Source organism: Antechinus flavipes, chromosome 1 (assembly GCF_016432865.1).
Source record: "Antechinus flavipes isolate AdamAnt ecotype Samford, QLD, Australia chromosome 1, AdamAnt_v2, whole genome shotgun sequence".
In the NCBI taxonomy this organism is placed as follows: domain Eukaryota; kingdom Metazoa; phylum Chordata; class Mammalia; order Dasyuromorphia; family Dasyuridae; genus Antechinus; species Antechinus flavipes.
The window spans coordinates 332681718-332701467 of record NC_067398.1 but is presented as its reverse complement, the minus strand read 5'-3'; the positions used below and the strand labels follow the sequence as shown (position 1 = coordinate 332701467).

Genomic DNA, 19750 nt, shown 5'->3' with positions numbered 1-19750 from the left:
CTTGGTTGCTACAGCAGAGTCAATTCATCATGAATATGTACAGCAATGCAGCTTTAAAAATTTTCTTATTGACAGATTAGCTCCATCTTCTCCTTTGTGTCAGGGAACAAAGCTGTTTAGGAGAGAAAGGCCTCTCTGTTTCCCTTCCACATCTGCCTCTTTGCCTGGGCTCTTGCCTAGGGAATACTGAATTGTATGTCTCTAGGTGCCACACTCCTAATTGGGCACACATTTTGTATGCACAGGGTAAGCTTCCCAAATCAGCAAAGGTGAGATGGCACTGTACTCCAGAGAATTAAATCTAGGTTGGTATTTCTTGTGCCCTTCAGCACTTCTTTCTCTCTTCTGTAACCAACCCAATCTGGATCTTTTTTAGATCATATGCATGTGAGTTGTGCAATAGAGTGGTATCTCCTCCTAAACTTCCCCAATTTTCTTGATCAGATTGTAATTTTAAGCAAGGTCATATTTGATATACTTTAAGGTTCTTCCAATTCCATCTGTGAAGTTAAGTATTATTACTGATAAGAAGGGTGATGTACCTACGGACCGATGTTCTAGTAACAATGGATCTAATCTGAGTTTTGTAGCACAATTTTCATTTGAAGTTATGCCAAATGAAAAAAATACAACAACAAATTTCATGTTAATTACACTGTATTTTAAATTATTTTCCCAGCTTTCTATAGCTAAAGTGTGAAATTTTCTTCAATACAGTAAAACATTATAGTATACAACTGGTTACAAGGTCTGTAGTAATGAGTCAAAGATCATGGTGTGTTTATTCTATATACAGATATAGCTTAATATTTCACAGATACAATTTCTTCTTGGCTTTGGTTCTTGACAAAGCATAAATTTTTTTTGTTTGTCTTTTTACAATTAGCCTCCAAAATAGCCTCCTCCTCCCCCCAGCTGAAGTAAAGCTTCAACATTTCCCATCAGCAGTGTTTTCTGACCTTCAGCTATGGGGATGAGAGGGTGAGAAAGAGTGATAAAACGATTTGTTGGGAATGAGAAAAGATCATTAACCACAATTTCTAGAAATGGGATTTTCTTTTTAAAAAAAGAAAACTGTCATTGCTTTTGGAATTGAAAGGTTCTTCAAAATCCACACAACTGTTTTTGTTTTTGTTTTGCTATTTCTTCCTGCATTTCATGACCAGCAATGGTTGTCTTCATGGCTAGAATCTCTGGCATATATGATATCAATTTCAATCCACAACACATAGTCAATCTCAAATCAAATAAATGCTTAGACAAGATCAACACTTATTCCCACTTAAGACTAAGTGCACAACTTTAGAGTAACATAAAACAGTATAGTTCTTAAGACATTCAGATTTCTCAAGTCAAATCTCAATGAAATGATGCTTTTATGATGTATCTCATCTTGTACATGTCATGACAATACACATCATATGGAACATGCAACAAGAATCACAAAATTACCTTTGGTATGAGGAGTGTATCTGAATTGATAAAATATGGTTTCAATTGCCATTCAGCCTTATACACCAGAAGCACATAACCATAAAGAAACCAGGGTTTGAATAATAACGAATTATTAATGCATTTAGGGAACATTAAATCCTAAAGGGATATTGCGCTTATCTTGAGAGATGTGTAAAGTAGTTAAGGCTCTGGTTTTTTATTTGTTACTTATTCTTGTAATGCTTATGCTTAAGTTGAATACTATAACTTTAAGAGGATAATATAAGAGACCCTGTTCTTCATACACAGTAAGATGGCTTAATATGATTGGAATTGTAGAGCTTTGGGGATCTAGGCTTGTTTAAAAAAAAAAAAAGTGGCTATGAAACAGCCCCCTGTCACCTGAGGCTTAATTGCAACCTCTGGATGGTTTCTTGTTTAATAGACAAATTTAAGGGGTTGGACTTCCTAAACCCCAAGGCAACTTTAAGAATTTATAACAATCCTCCAGAGGGAAAATGCATTCTGTGGGTCTAAACAAGACCAGAGAATCCATTCTGGTCTGCAGCTAATTGAGACATAAGTAGAGAGGCTCGTTTCTCCGCCTGATTCAGTCCCAAGAGTTAGTTTTAGCTAGTCACACTTGGGAATTACTCTCTACTAAGGACCACATGGGGTTTATGGAGAACTTCAGTGTGGTAGTCTTTTCAGCTTTGTTTTTGTTTCAATTTCAATTTCTAGAAGTTTGTAAATGATATAGGGATCTGGTGTGTAGGTTGGGCAAAGTACAACAGGTTATGGTACTCAGTGAGCAAACACAACAGACTACAGAGGTTAGCAGCCCTTCGTTAGTGTTATATGATTACTCTTCTATACTTCACTTAGAAGCAAATAAGGAAGAGATCACTTTCAAAAAATGTAATAGTGTAGTTGTCTGAATGTACAAGTTGGCACTATTAGGGCCCTTAAAATACATAGTAAGTTTGCAATGATGCTATATGGAGTATTGCTGTGGATACTGGTGAAGTAGGGCATATATATATGAAAAGAAGAAGCCCCTAAATTTAGAACTAAAGAAAACTATCAGGAGTTCTCATAAATCTGAACTAATTTCCTCTAATTTGTTAGTTTCTCTTTCGTGATTGGAATCTGCTATGATTTGATCAACAAAAAAGTTTCAAAAAGTATTTTACAAATAAGAAAATAAAAAAAGATTGTAAAGCATTCATTGTTTTCTATACAGGAAAAAGGAATTAAAGTATCTGAGATTTTATCTTACTTAATATTCCAGCCTCTTAAGGCACAAACATGTTCATGGGTTTTTTGAGACCTTTCCTTGTTTTTTTTTTTTTTTTTTTTTTTTTTTGGTTTATTTGTTTTTTGCTATTGTCATTAACATATAGTCACCACTTGATTAGATTTAAAAGGCCACATGCATTTCAATAATCTAGAAACAAAGAACCAAAAAAAACTGCTAAGAGGAAAAAGTAACTTCAATAGTCCATTTGTCGTTCACGTATCAGTCTTTCAAAAAAAAAAAAAAAGTAAAATCAGAGGCATAACCCTCAAGTGGAAATTGTATTTTATCTCATTTGTTGACCTCATTTTTATTCCCACAACTTTAAATACATCACATTTCAATCTACCATCAGAATTGGATTCTCAGTTATTACCTTGAAAAGAATGGAGTTCCGGAAATAAGATATTTGGCAAATAGTCGTTTACATGCTACAAACACAAATAGCCTGATATAGTGGGAAGAGCTGGATGACTCAGTGGACAACCCTGACCAAGTTATTTAATTTTTTAACCTGTTTTCTAATTTAATTGAATGGATGTGGGTTCCTTAACTACTTAACAAACTTAGCAGAGGGAAAAAAAAAATGTATTTTTAGATCCTTGGGAAAAAGTACTCTGCAAATATAAGGCTATCCTATGCACAGGCGTATTTTTATGAGTTGTCTCTTTATAGGATATAAAAAGTTTCTTGATGTCAAAAGAACATTCTGTCTTTCATATAGAAGCACAGAATCTCGGAACTGGCAAAGATCCCACAGACTTTTTAGTCCCACTCCTACCTAATAGTAAATCACTCTACAAATTCTCTACTAAGTGGTCATCTAGCTTTTGCTTAAACATCTCCAGGGATATGTAATACCTTCCCCTGAGGTAGCTCTTTCCATTTCTGGATGGCTCTATTTATTAGGAAACAAGTCAAAATGTGTCTATCTGCAGCTTCTATCCAGTGCTCTTAGCTCTGCTCCTTATGTGCCAAGCAGAACAAGATTACTCTTGTTTCCACATGAAAACCCTTCAAATATTTGAAGATCGCCATTATATTTCACTGTGCCTCCAAAATCTTTTCCAGGTAAAAGATCCTTAGATCACTGGGGACCTTGAGTTTTGAGCTCCCCTTTCTATTCTGGTAGCCCCTTCTGGACAAATTATAGCTTGTCCATTTGGTATGTAGAACCAAACACAATATCCACATAACCAGAATGGAGCATGGAATGATCACTACTTAGTTCTGAATATACATAATTACCATAGCCTGATGACACATTAGCTACCTCTCCACCCTATTCCCATCATTATGTATACCACTGAGTTATATTAGGCTTGAAGTTCACTAAAATCCCAATAATAATTACACATAACTTTTTGTTCAGTCATCTCTTCCATCTTGAAATTGGGGAATTAAAGTTGAATTTAAATACAAAACTTAACACTCACCTCCATTAAATGTCATTTTATTAGATTAGGACTATCATTCTAGTCTGCTGAGATTTCTTCAGATCCTGAATCAATCGCGTAACTTGTTAGTTATTCCTCCCAGCTCTGTATAATCTACAGACTTGATAAGCATTCCATTCTATTCATGATTTCCTATAAATCATTGTTTAAAAGGTTGAATAAAATGAGACTGAGGACCGAGTCCTAGGACACCCTACAAGAGAATATGAAATTTGGTTGACAGCCTTTAGTTTCTCTTTGTTTCCCGTCATTCAACCAGTTTGAAATCCAACTAATTGCACCATTATCCAGATCACACATTTCCATCTTCTCTATAAGAATATCTTGAGGGACTCTGCCAAATGTCTTGCTGAAACTCCAGTCAGTAATGTATGTCCTGTTGGTATGAATATTTCCTTAGGAGTTAGGAATGGGGTGCGTCTATGAAATTTTGTTTTGTTGATCACAGTAGAATATTTAGGATAGAACTCTGAGAAAACAAGTGGAAGGGCATAATAACAGAATTCTATTAAGTATACAGGATCTAAGCTCTAATATTGGGTATATCTTGTGAAAGTTAAAAAGGTTTAATACTAGAAGATCAAACTGGAGAGGTTTGCCTGCAAGATTGGGAAGGATATATTTGAAATCATGATGGTTGAGTTACATTGAAGAAGGTAGGGGATTATTGGTTGGCAGTTTAGTTTTGCTCCTAGTATAACTCTTCTTACTTCCTCTTTTTTTGAATACTGCTCTCTATCTTTTCACTTTTTCCTATACTACTTTTTTTTAGAGTTGTATAAATGTGTCATATCTCTTTAGAAATTACTACTTTCTTTCCTAGCTTTTTTGACAAATTTTTCTTTGGCAATCAAATGATAGGGACATTATAGACATGGGACGAAAAAAAGAATGCTGCTGAATCATTTTTTAGGAATCTCATTTACTATACTTAGTTCTGATTATCTTTGAAGTTTTCTACATAATTGATTATAGATATTCACAAATTATAAATATTCCCAAAAGGAATTTTTAAAAAAGTAATAATCACAGATTTCCAAAACAAATGATATTACATATCAGGAGTTTCTGAATTCATACTGCTGAAGTAAAATATGTTGAATTCATACTGTTGGTACTCAAACATTGCTGGAAAGCTGAACATAAAATATGCCCTCTGTAGACAAAGCAGGGACTTCTATAATTTAAGTACAACATCTCAGAAAGAGGAGAAAAGCCCTTTGCTCTAAGGAACATTTTTTTTCTGAAAGACTCACTAATGAAAAAAATTCATCTAGTTCACATATTATACATTGCACCTTTTCAAGAGAGATTCAGTTTTAAATAAAGTTATGGCTTATGAGTAAAAATGTGAAATGTGCTCTTTTATTACCCTTGACATCAACTCAGTTTAGGTGGTACTAGTTACATTAAATATCCTTAACTCCATTGCTATTTTGCCATAAATCCTTTAAGACAATTACAGATATCTGAAAAGAAAAGTGATCTTCAAGTCACTATTAGATAATGTGATAGATATTTGGCCACCATCAAAAAAATTAATAAGTAGAAATTTTTCACTTTAATGCAGCTTCAGCAGACTACAAGATCCTTTAATAGTAAGTGCATTTAAAGTATGGTTTCTACTCTACAAATTTCCACAATTTGTTAAATAGAAGGCGCCTTACTAAATCTAATATGCTGAATATAAAGAATATTTACATCACTAGACTCCATCATTTACCAACTGGAAAAACTGTGATTAATTCCCTACTATATAGAGAGCAAGTACTGTCAAACTCTTAAGTTTGATGAGTGGCTCTGTAAGCATTTAATTGATTGAGATAAAAAGGACAACAGTTTAATTTTATTCAGAAGAAAAAAACAAATTATTCCTACTTAGTGTCATGATTTACATTTAATTTAGTTTATACTGGAGAAGCAGCAATTAGAATTTTCCCAAAATTATTATTTGGGTAGACCATATTTACTATTCCTTCAAAGGAATTCAAAGTCAGGAATAAAATTTTTGAAATACGTTGAGAACAAATAATTTTACACAAGAAAATTTTTACAGATGTAACCCTTTTGAGGAACTTCAACAAATATATATAAATATGTGTGCATATTTTTTTCAATTACTATCTTTTTCCTCTGGTCAATTGCTTTTTCTAATCCTTTGGTTCTATATTCTAAGTAGGATCAATTTAATTAAACAAAGATTTATTAAGCGCCTACTCTGTATAAGGCACTGTATTAAGTCTTAGGATACAAGAATAGTTTTTTGTTTTTTGTTTTCCCCGAAAGGAACATCAACATAGTGGGGGAAAAAACTTCGAGTGAGGAAGGAATAATGAATGAGGTCTAACCCAAATTAAAAGCTGCCTCTCTAGATCTTCTAGGAGATTTTCTAACAGTTTTTTAGAGTCCCTTTTTTGGTTAACAGACTTGTAAACCAGAGTGGGAGTGGGAGGGAAAGCGTATTGCCATTCTCTGAATAAATCTTTAAAAGGTCTAACCAAAAAGATTCTTAAGGAAACCTAATGGAAGATGTTGTTTCTGTCATTATCAATAAATCATAGATGCTGGGTGTTCAAAGAATGATCAGTTGGATGCCTTCTCTCTCTAATCAAATTAGCAAGTCCCTGAGGGCCCATGAGCCTATTTCTACTTATTAGTTCTCTCAACAAGTACTTGAAAAGCTTTTTTGCACACTGTGAGGTTTCACTGTTTGCTGACTCACCAGAGAAGGGCCTGTGGAAGTACACAGAGACATTCAGAAGGGGACACTCTTCTATGTATGGCTTTTTTTGGTTATAAGTTTTCTTTATTTACAGTATGATTAGATGTGAATGAAATTATTCTTAGATAGCATGGGTTCAAATCTTGACTCTGCTACTTCCTAGCTGTGTGACTATGGGGAACTTATTGAACTTTCCTTGAGTCTCAGTTTTCCAAACTATAAAATGAAGACAATAATACTGATGTGACCTACCTGTTGTGAACTTTACAGCATCAGTTAAATGTGAAACATTGTCACTGCTTGGGGAGGGAGGGATTAGGGAAAAGAGTGAAATGCTACCATTATTATTTTCTTTTGTAACTTGATCATTAAAATATTATTAGTTTAAAGATACATTTAGAAACAAAACATCCCCTGGCCAATTCCAACCAAAGCAAATATGCTTATTAAAAGCAAAATTAAAGAAAACAAAAAGGCTTCTGACATCTTCTTTACAAACTAAGGGGAAAATTAGCCTAATATTTCAATCACAGAATAGAAAGCACAAGAATATTGTCTTAATGCTTAGGTGCTGAATATTTAGATTTAAGGGTATTTTTGAATATATGTTTCTTCATATATTCAGATGAATTCATCTTCCAGTAGATGAATTTGGAGGTGATAAGAATGAATCTAAAAGAACACATGTGTAAGAGTTAAAACAGAATTTGTTTCTGTTGACTGCAATACAGGTTCAAGGCATAGGGAATTTTGGAAGCACCTGACGTTGCTTTGACATTCTTATCTCAAAAATCTATAATGCACATAAGGAATGTATTGTCAGGAAAAAGTAAATATCATGCACAATCTGTGTAATATGAAATACACTAGCTTTTGTATTTTCATGTTCTGATGAGGCATACAATTTAAGACACATCTTCTAAAGCCGATCAAGTCACTCACAGATGTTCTGGGTTTAATCTTTAAAAATGTTTGATTTATTCAGGAATTTTTTTATAACTGTCTTTAAAATGTTAAGGAAAAAAAAATCAAGTTTTAAAGAAAGAAATACTGTACCTATTCTATGAAAAATTATAGAAAATTCAATAAAATATTTGGAAGCGAAACTTAGAATAATGGAAAAAACACCTGGGCTTCAAGGTGCCACTCTGCCCCGTACTAACCATGTGACCTCTGACAAGTCATTTCATCTGTCTTGTGCCTCAGTCACCTTCTTTATAAAAGGAGACGGCTGGACTAGGTGAACTCTGATAATTCTATTAATTCTATTCCTTATCTGACTTGGGCTAAGGAAGAAGATCCTAAGTAATTGTTGGCACACATTCCGAAGTTGTTGCTTCTGACATTAGACTCATAAGGCATAATTAACAACCACACCAAAGAACAAGTCAATGAAAGAACAGCAACTAGCATTTCAGTTCAAAGTTTGGAAGCATGCTCACCTAGAAGAACCATTTGCTTAATGCCTATAGCATTAGACTCAAAGCTTTTACCATACAGATTCCATGGGGACATAATGAGGTAAATAAGCTATGTTTTCAAGATCTGTGCAAGAGAACAGTGAATTAGGGACATGAAAAAGTTGCCCACACTGGCTATTTAGGTAGGTTCAGGATAACTTTTCTGGAAGACAGCATTATAAACTTTAAGGTCAACCTTCCTTTCAATACTACTGAACCCTAGTTTCATATAACCATGAATACTAATTTTTTAAAAAAGTTTGTAAAAATAATACTAGCTGACATTCATATAGTTTTAGTTTCACAAGGTGCTTTTATATACATTGTCTCATTTGACATTGTCAAATTCATCACATTGTCTTTCATCACAGTCCCATTAAATAGGTACTATTGGTATCATTTATCTTCAATTTACAGACGAATAAACTGAAAGTAACTCAGAGAACTCATGTTCATGCAGCTAATGTCAGAGCGGGATTGCGGACCTATTTTCCTTCTACTCTTGGTCAACACTCTTTCCATTACACCTGGTTTTTTCATAAAAAGGGAAACCTCTTTGAAAATAGAGCAGCAATAAAATAAAAAAAAAAATAGAGCAGCAAACACAAAGTTAATTTAAGCAGTTACAATGGATGGAACTTAAGCAAACCGACTTATCTGCAGAGACTAGATCCTAGCAAATGGAGGAAAAAAGGAGATTAGAATATTCACACTCTTTAATATTGGGAGAAGAAAAATGCCCTCAGGAAGAGAATATTTCCACAGAGAAGAAAAGCATCATTTAGCATGAGGGTGTATATGATATGATGGATAGTGTGTTGTACTGGGAATTGGTGGATGACTGGTTTGTATCCTATCTTAAATCCTGTGTAATAAACATGGGCAGATCTTTTAATTTTCATGACCCTTAGTTTCCTCACCTGTAAAACAGGGATAATAAAATTAATACTACCTATCATAAGGGGTGGTTCTAAGGAGAATCTTATATAAATCTGAGTTATTATCATTATTATTATTATTATTGGTCTGAACCTGTGATTCCATCCAAGTAGGGATCGTGGAAGCTCCCCCTACCAAAGCAGATCAGCAATTCAATAATAAATTATAGTCTTTTATTATTATTATTTCTTGAGAAATAAAAATAAATTTTGCATTTTGGGAAGAATACATTCTTTACAGGCAAGAGGTATTTGAACAACTACACTTCCTTCAAGAGTGGAAGACCAACAAATTGACAGGTAAAACCTGAAGAAAAATATTACTGTTATTGATAATGTTATTGCCCAATAAAATAAACATTATGGATATAAAACTGTACTAGTGGGTACCCACCTTTGTGTTCTTTATGATTAAACCTGAGCTGTGAGTTAGATGATCATAATCAACATTTTACTCAGTGGAGAACAATATTATGAGAACCAAGGATTTGGTAAGGGCAGTTATAATAGGATTTAAATTGAGTCCGTATTGCTAGTAAATCATATTTGGAATCTTAAATATAGAAGTAGCTTTCTCAAATTATTTGATGAGCTATATTTTAGTATTGCCTCAGTATTAGCAGCTTTAGAGAAACTATAATATGGGTTCAGTTCTTAAGGAACTTTGAACTTAAGGTGGAATAAAAAAAATTAAATGTGACTACATAAGGAGATATCCCATATTTTCTTAAGGTGATCAACTCAATTTTTACAAATTATTTCATCTTATGGCATAGGATAAGAACTCTTTCAATCTATAACAGGTGAAAACTAGCTTAACGGAACACATTTTGTCCCTCCCCCCTCCCCTATAGGTCATCCAGTCTGAAATAAAGAAAAGGAGAAATAATTCAAATTTGTCTAAACAAAGGGAATACTAATATTTGTAACCAGGTCCTGTGCTTCTTAGCTCATGATGAAAGCTCTTTCTATATACATCCTTAAATGGAACAGAGAAAGCATTTTGATCTCAATACCTGCAGTGAGTAAAGAGGGCAAGTACAAAGCCCGCAGAATGCCAGGGTGCAACAATGTACCACAACACAAAGCCTGAGGGCACTGGGCAGGAGTATCGGTCCATATGAAATGGGAAGCTGGGATTTTCAGATTCAACATGCATTTGATGACTTGGAATCCACACCTGCTTTGATATAAATACTGCTCAACGTCCTCACAGTGGTTGGTAGCTAAGTGGCTGAAATACTAACGGACATCTGATTATTGTTATATGATATTCTTTGCAAACAAAATCTATTTCTCTCTCTCGAGACCCCTACTCCCAAACCCATTTCCAACCTAATCACATTTATTGAAAATAAATAAATAAATAAATGTAACCCTAAGACATTTATTTTAAGTTCTTTTCTTAGACACACATACTTCAAAGACACTAACTTTGAACTTGAAAATCCCTTAAAAGTAGGGATTCACTAAAGTGAAAATGGCTTCTCTGATACTTGGTGGCCCAGACTGAAGATGCTTTGTTACCTATTTGACTTTGAAGACTGCCCTGAAAGCAGATGAAGTCTGAAAACCACTGAGTATAAGGAAAGTGGCACATCCAATACACACAATGGCATGTGTGTGTTTTCAAAACATTTGCAAAACAGGATGGAATCACCACAGCAGCTACATCACAGGCTTTATCTAAAGGACAAGCCACTGTGGAATCAATGCCTTTCCCAGCTCACTACACATTATTCCCTTTCCTTTAACATCCCTTCTCAGTACATTATTGGCACTTTAATATCAATTTCATAAATGCAAGTGTGTTTACATAGAAAGGTCAGATGATGATTGTAAAACACTATAATATATACACACAAAGAAATAAACAAATCTCAAAGAGTTGTATTAGCCAAAAATGTGAGAAACAACAATAAAAATGATATCTTAACCACAGCTTTTGCTTTAAAATGCAATTGATACCCAAAGCCATGATTCGCCAACGGCCTCTGTACCTAGACTTCAAGGCCATGGAAAATACCTGAAGGCACTTATTATCCACACTGCTGAAAGATAATTACAGAAAGAGGTGGGAAGCTTTTTCAGGAGGGGAAGTGAGGGAAGAGAGATGGATGAAAATGAATCCTGACCTTCTGTGATCCACACAGAAGTCAGGGTTTAAATGACAACATAACATCTAGGCACTGGAAATGTGTCTCTTGAAAAAAAAAAACCAGCCAAATTGTAAATATTATTGTGTTTCTATGGATAGAGCACCTCATGCAGCTGACTTCTTTGTGGCTGCATCATACACTCTTTGAAATATTTAGCTTGGTTAGCTCATTGGCTTCTTCAATTTCCATTTCACCACAGTCACTTTTTTCTATGGCTTTGCCAAATCTACACCTTTCTTCTGCTTTTACTGGGTCTTTCCGAGGCTTCTTTGCAGATAGGTGAGCATCCTTCGCCTGTGTATTATTATCAGAGCCATAAGATGTCTTGTCAGAACTGTGAACAGAAGGCACCAAGTTGGCAATCTCATCTGTTGGAGACCGTCCAATGCTGCCATCTACTTGAACTCGAATGTCTGGTGATATAGATAATTGGTGATGTGGCACAATCCCACTGTCCATGCATTTCGGATAAAGGTAGGTTTTCATTTGACCTTTCCCCTTCACATTTACTGTTCCCCTGTAGTCAAATTCATATCCCATCTTGTTCAAGATATGGTAGCTCTCTTCACTCACCTGTATGCGGCACTCTACTCCAGTAGTATCCATCCTGCTGGCAATATTCACTGTATCTCCCCAAATATCATACAGTAACTTTGTAGTGCCAATAACCCCTGCAGTGAGGGGTCCATGATTAAAGCCAATTCTAAGTTTAAAGTTAAACCAGAGCATGTTATTGTTGAAGTCATCCACAACTTGCATCATTTCTTTGGCAAATTCAAAAAGGGTTCGCAAATGTTCATGTGGATGATTGCTGTCTTGACACTGGGAGGTATTCAGTCCAGAGGCTGCCATGTATGTGGCCCCGATGGTTTTAATCTTCTCAATGTTGTTATAATCTGGTTTGCTTAGCAATTCATCAAAGTCTCCAATCAGTTCATTTAGGACTCGATAGCACTCCTTACCTCCTTCGTAGTTCTCTTCATAAAATTCACTGAAGTTTACAATGCTGGCAAAGATTACCCCTCCACTATCATGGTTTTTAGAGTAGCTTTGGGAAACCTTCAGTTGTTCTGCCACATGATAAGGAATAATGTTTCTTAGCAGCCAGTCAGCCTGATCTCTCATACTCTGGATTTTGGTACGGTGAAGATCAGCTTCCACATTTCCATGATAGTGAAGCCTATAACTGACTTCGAACTCTCGATTCAAGAACCAGACCAGTAAAAGCAGGAGAAAGCAAACGAGTGTCACCTCCTGGCCAATTAGGTCTGCTGGTTTTTTGCTAAAATTTGGCATTGAAGTGTTGCATGGATTCTTCCTGGAACTAGAGAGCAAGGAAAAGACAGAAAAATATTCAATTAGAAATATATTTAATTTTTTTTTCTTAAATCTAACACTTTTATTTTACAAAAAAGAAAATTCAAATCAAAAAAAGATTCTGGCTTCTCCAGAATCACACAACTCATAAGTATTTTCAATATATTTTTTTTAGTTTTTATTTTTTAAAATAATAACAACTTTTTATTTTTAAAAATACATGCAAAAATTCAATGTTACCCTTGCAAAACTTTCCCCTTATCCTCTCTGGACAGCAAACAATTCAATATAGTCAAACATGTGCAATACTTCTAAACATAATATGTTTAATATTAAAACTACTAATCAAAATTTCAAAGCATAGAAACACAACACTTAACAGGCATATAGAGGACCAGCACTTCAAATATCTACTGAATTCTAATTTTTTTAACCAGATCTTTTATATCTCTTGTATAGGGAAGTCCCAGCAAGGAGATTCCTTCTACCAATGCAGATTAGCACCTTTTTTTTTTTTTAATTTCTAGTTTTAACTGCCCAAGGTATAGCCTTCAGCTAAAGATTCAATTCAGTTTTTATTCTGCTAGCAAAAGAGCTAAAAATGATTTGAGATTGAATAGTGTATCCTATATACTAGATCTGAAGATGAATAGAGAAAAACACAAAAATCACCCTCCTGGAGGAGTTTATATTCTACTTGTGGAATATAATGTGTGCACAGATAAATAAATAGCTCCCCTTCCTGGAAGAGTTTATAAACTACTTGGGAAATATAATATGTATATGTGTAAATAAATACTTTTCCCATTTACAATCTATATCTTGTATGTACATAGTTACATGTTGTCTTTGCCATTAGAATGTGAATTCTCTGAGAACATGTTTTTCCCTTTCTAGGGCTTAATATGATACAGAGTACATGGTAATCACATAATAAATATTTGTAGATTTACTAATATGAACTGTAGAGATGACTAATAATGAGAAAGATGAGTAGAGGCTTAAGAGCACATGATCACAAATTTAGAGTTGGAAGGAACCTCAGAAATTACCTATTCCAACCCTCTTGTTTTATATATGAAAAAGGAGAGGATCAGAAAAACTAAATGAATTTCCAAAGTCATACAAGTAGTAAGAGGAAGAACTAAGGTTCAAAACCAGATCCTTTGAAAGACCTATAGGTCTGTGAACTGAGTTTTGAAGGCAGATCATCACCATTACCACTACAGTCAGAACTCACCACTATTTACTCCTTTTTATGTAGCACTTTGAGATTTGCAAAGCAATTTATGTTATCTTGTCTGATAAGGATTTGGGGAGTTTATTCAAGACATGGAGGGTAATGTGTATAGATGGAAGTGGGACATATAATGTCAAGAATGGGAAACAGCTAGTTTTAGAGTTTGATTAGAATATTTAGTGAATGTGAAGGGAATGTGAAATGTAAAATAGATCTGAAAAAATAGGCTAGTTATAAATTATGAAAAATTTTAAAAAGTGAGGCCAAGAAATTTGTATTTTAACTTAGTGGTAGTAGGGAGCCGCTGAAAGTTTTTTGAGTGAGGACTGACGCTGATTATTTTGGCAGCTATGTTTAAAATGTCATGGAGAGGAGAAAACTGGAGCAAAGACATTGCAAGCAGCCTATAACTGCCAGGCCAAAGTCAAACTCTGATTTTTACTGTGGTGTGGAGGAAACCTGCCCTATTCTAGCAGGTTTCACCCTAGGTTGATTCTAATTGAAATAATCAGAAATAGTTTTCATTTTGTACTTTCTGACTGTTCTGGTTGTAATGATGAAGATTTAGTAAATGAAGACTGGCAAAATTCTTAACTTTTGTGAAACAAAAATTTATATTAACCTTCATTAATATATAATGCATGTGAATATATAAGAAAAAGAAAAACAAGCATGTATCACCAAACAAAAAATTTCTATGATTGTAAAATTATGTGATAAGGTGAAGCAATACAAAAGGAGTGTTCCAGAGGCGGATCTTTATATTTTCACAAATTAATATTTAATTAATTACAAATTTTGGTTATCCATTCCCCAATTATACTGTTGACAGAGAAATTAATGTAGCATTTTTTCAAATGGGGGTTTAGTGGATTTAAAAAGAAGTTCTCTGAGCAATTCTGAAGGTGTGCAGGGGCCAGGGATAGGAGAGAAGCGAGACGGCTTGGGAACTAAAACAAATCCACAAATTGGTCAGATGGAAGCTATGAGAAACACTAAGTTTTCCTCACTTTATTTCAGGAATGAGCAGTGTTTATATGTTGCTGTTATAGCTTTCTTATAGAGCAACTCATTTGATTAATCATAATCAAATATTGCTAGTAGACAATTAATAAAATGGATCAGTGGCACTCTTGAATGCCAAAGATGTTTATATGACTTTGGAAGAGTGGGTATTCCCGATAGGTGGCAATCAACTTCAATTGATTAATAATTAATGAGAAGAATGAATATTACAATGAAATATAGTGAGGGTCTAAGGAATGTGACTTTGATTATGTCACTTTTACTTCCAGACAACTCCCAGTCCTTGAGAAATCTAGACAAAGATCTACTTTCCCACTCAAGACTGTAGAACACAGTGGGATTTGAAAAAGACTGAAGAAAAAGTTAATTCAATCTCATTTTAAGTAATGTTCTTCAGATGTTGACTTGACCTAGTAGAGAATGAGGGAAAAATTTGGGTCTCCTCAATAATTGGGTATCCAATAATTATTTTTGGGGGGGAACTTGCTCAGGATCCCATAACTAGTAAGTATCTGAGGCTGCTTTGGAGTGCAGATCCTCCTGACTCCACACATCCAATCATATTCCCGTGTTACTCTGTCTTTATACTGATTTTTTTCTCTTTTGCTCTTAAATTTCCATAACCCTCACATAGTGGGCTTAATATCTGAAGGGTTTGCCCCATGCAAGATAGATTCATTTTGGCTCACAGTACTAAAGACTCAGGCTAGTGATAGAGCTTTCTTGTGTTTTCAGTATAGAGACCAGAGCCACCTTAACATGGTTCCTGCCTCAGGCTTCTGGCTCAACCACTAGCAGCAATACCAACATCAATATGAACAAGTTGCATTCACATGTATCAGTGCTGTATCCTAACTAAATAGTCTTTCTTTGTCCTGAATATCTTCCCCTGCTACGACTGAGTAAATCTCTTTCGGCTATTTGTATCTCAGCACTTAGCATAATGCTTGGTACATAATGGTTGCTTAATAAATGTTAATCAAAATAAACTGGAAAAAAAGAGAATATTTGTGAGATTAAGTCTGTGAAAGAGAAACATAAAATATTCTGAAGGAGGAAAGGAGGTAGAAATTTGAATAAATTAATAAGATCACAGATTTGAAAAAGATGGTCCAAACCCCTCTCTTTTTTTATTATAGGGGAGGCATAACAGTCTATATATGGGTAGAGTGGCTTGCTCCAGGGCCAGTAGGTAGTAACTGGAAGAAGCTAGATTAAATCTCATTCTTCAAATTCCAGGTCTTGAGCTATACCAAATCAACTGCCCTTTACTACTCCATTAGGATTCCTCCTTCATAAATTGATATTTGAATAAGGCTTCAAAGACAATGATCTCCCCTAAAAAGGGACAGGCAGGAGGAAGAAATGGGGATTCATTTCTCTGAGCTGGGCAATGGAAGGAAAAATAAATCTCATTGTAAGACCAAAGATAATTCATGTACAGGCCAAGTTTAAAAAGAGTGGGGGATGGGGGATGGGGATAGAAGAGTCTAGATCGTCTTAGAAAGGGAAATTTAATAGAGAAGAGGACAATTTGAATTAATGCTTCTTACAAAGGAGCATGGCAGATAAAAGTCATTTAAACAAAGATGTGAGGTAATAGCTGGGATAGAATATTCTCTTGTTCAAATCTGGGTTTAGCTCACTATTCAAGGACAGTGTTTATACAAGATATAAATCCTAAAAGATCCATTTTATGGGTTGTCTATCCAAGTGAACAAAGCCATTCTTCAAATTGCACATATTGAACCTATATTGGATTGCTTGCTCTCTTGGGGAGGGAGCAGGAGAGGAGAGAGAGGAAAATTTGGAACACAAGGTGTGGCAAAAGTTAATGTTGAAATTTATCTTCATCTACTTGGTTTCTTTAGTTGGAGAGCTAAGCCAAAGTCTGCATAATTATGTATTTCGCTTAGGATATTCTATACTGTCCTATACCTAAATGCAATCAGCATAATGTCATTCATAATAAGAGTAACTGAGAGTATCACCATTTATAGGGAATCTCCTTTCAATTTGGATTCTTAATGGGATATCTTCCATTGTGATAAAAAAAACACAGACAATGGGGCAGCTAGGTGGCACAGTGAATAGAGTACCAACCCTGAAGTCAAGAGGACCTGAGTTCAAATATGACCTCAGACACATAATACTTCCTAACACACATACACACACACACACGTGTAACACTGTGTGACCCTGGCCAAGTCATTTAACCCCAATTGCCTCAGCAAAAAAAAAAAAGAAAAAGAAAAAAGAAAACACAAAGAGTATACATCTCTTCATTTCACATCTTTCAACAAATAATCAAAGGGTCATTAAAAAAGATACTTTGATTGTCTAATCATTTAAGAAATCATATAATTTTGAGGGGTACATGGGAGATATTTTGTTTGAGGAGAGCCCTTCAGGTGATGTTTTACTCTTTATAACCAAATAACCTTTTTATAGACAACAAATGATATATAATCTGAGATCACATATTCATTATATCTTCAGTCACACTTTAGCCAATTGTGTGATTGTGAACAATGTAGTCTCCTGTGGAATCACTAATGAATATGGCTACAAAGATTTTAACAAAAAACTATAACAATATTTAAAAAATTACCCATAATGATCAAGTTGGATTTATCTCTGAGATATAAGAATTATTGAACATATATTAAAAGCAAAATCATCTAAAAATCATGTAATTATCTCCCACAGATACAGAAAAGTCTTTGACAAAACATAACACTCATTTCTATATTAAAAAAACTAACAACTTAAAAAGTATATACATGAAGGAATCTTTTTTTTTCTTTTTTCGCTGAGGCAATTGGGATTAAGTGACTTTCCTAGGGTCACACAGAAGGTATCTTTTTATCATCAGAAAATTATCTAAACAAAAAGCAGGTATTATATGCAATGGGGACATAGCAATTTTTAAAACAAATAAAGCAAGATGCCCAGTTTCCTGCTATTATTTAATATAGTTCTATCAATGCCAGAAATATCAGTAAGATAAGAGAAAGAAATTAAAAAGCATAAAGATGGATAAAGAAGATAGCTATCCCTTACAGAATCCAAGAGGGAATAAGGAAAAAGGAAAACCCATTCCAAATCACTATAAAATACATATTTGGCGATCAACTAAAATGTACAAAAAATTGTATAGATTCAATCACAAATGCTTTCTAAAGTGATAAAGAATAATCTAGCTGGGGGAATATTCAGAGCATGGCTAAGCTGTGTCATTATAAAAATGATAAAGCTACCAAAGTTAATTTATAATTTTAATGCTGTATCAATGCTTTTGATAGTTAAAAGGATATGAACAAATAGGTTTCAATGAAGAACTGAAACCTATTAACAATTATATAAAAGAATGCTACAAATTACTACTAGTAAGGGAAATGCAAATAATGACAACTCTGAAGTTTCATTTCACACTCTGCAAATTGGCAGAGATGAAAAAAGATGGCAATAGTCAGTATTAGAGATTGTGGAAAGAAAAGCCCACTAATACTCAGTTGGTAGAAGTGTCAGTACAAACATTGTGAAAAGTAATTTGTAATTATGCAAATAAAATAACTAAAATATCTATATCCTTTGACCCAAAGATTCAACTACTAGATTTATATCTCAAAGAGACTCCTGATAAGAAAGTCCCCATATTCACCCAAATGTTTTTTAATAGCACTTTTAGTGATAACAAAGAATTGAAAAACAAAATAGAAGACTACTGATTGGGAAAAGGCAAAACAAACTGGCACATAAATATAATGGAACATAATTATGCTGTAACAAATACAGATACAAAAAAAAAAAAAAACAGGGAAAGAGGTACATGAACTAATGCAGAAGGAAACAAACAGAATCAAGAAATCAATATATACAACACTACAGCATTGTAAATGGGAAAAAATCAAAAGTGAATGCTGTAAAATAACAAAGAATACAAACAACTACAAAGAAAAGGTACAAGAAAACATCTCCACTCTCTCCTTTTGCACCAAGTATGGCATAATACATATATTTTCAATTTTTTTTCAATATAATGATAAGTTCTGCTGGGCTTTTTCTTTTTTCCTTCCTTCTCTCCTTCCTTTTTCTCTTCCTTCCTTCCTTCCTTCTCTCCTTTCTTTCCTTCCTCCCCCCCCCAAATATTACTTATGTGAAATGACATTCTAGGAGAGAAAGAAGGAGAGACACTGAAGAAATTTTGGTGATGTAAAAAAATCAAAACATGTCAATAAAATTTATTCTTTAAGAAAATTCTCTAAAAAAAATTAGAAGAATTAATTAGTTCATCAAAAGCATTTGTTAAGCCCTTGCTATGTAACAAGCATTGGAGATATAAAAAAAAAAAAGCAAAACCCTATCCTTGGCTTTTAAGGAGTTTATATTCTAATGAGGGAGGCAACATGTAAATTATTAAATACAGATAAGATATATACTAAGTAGACGGAAACTACTAGCAGAGGGTGAGTGGGATTAGAAAAGGGAGCCTGCAGAAAGTAGGATTTTAGCTGAGTCTTGAAGAAAGCCATGAAAGAGAAGAGACAAGCATTCCAAGATGTTGTAAGAGAGGAATGAAACTGTCCATCTCTCTGTTTACACATTTGGAAGGTTGCTCTGTCTCCCCCTTCATCTCTGATCTTGGCAAGTGCTCACTATAAGCAATGGGAGTCAGAAGCTGGAAAGCAACTCTTCCT

General features: G+C 34.3%; 1 protein-coding gene across 2 annotated transcripts in view; it reads right to left on the bottom strand.

The window, feature by feature from the left end:
• Positions 1-639: 639 nt before the first annotated feature.
• ADCY9 (adenylate cyclase 9) overlaps positions 640-19750 on the bottom strand; it is a 186159-nt gene continuing 167048 nt past the window's right edge. For both annotated transcript variants that reach the window (XM_051967711.1, XM_051967720.1), the window contains exon 10: positions 640-12791. In XM_051967711.1, coding sequence (XP_051823671.1) covers positions 11600-12791 — 1192 coding nt within the window. In that variant the 3' untranslated portion in view covers positions 640-11599. The remainder of the gene's footprint in view (positions 12792-19750) is intronic.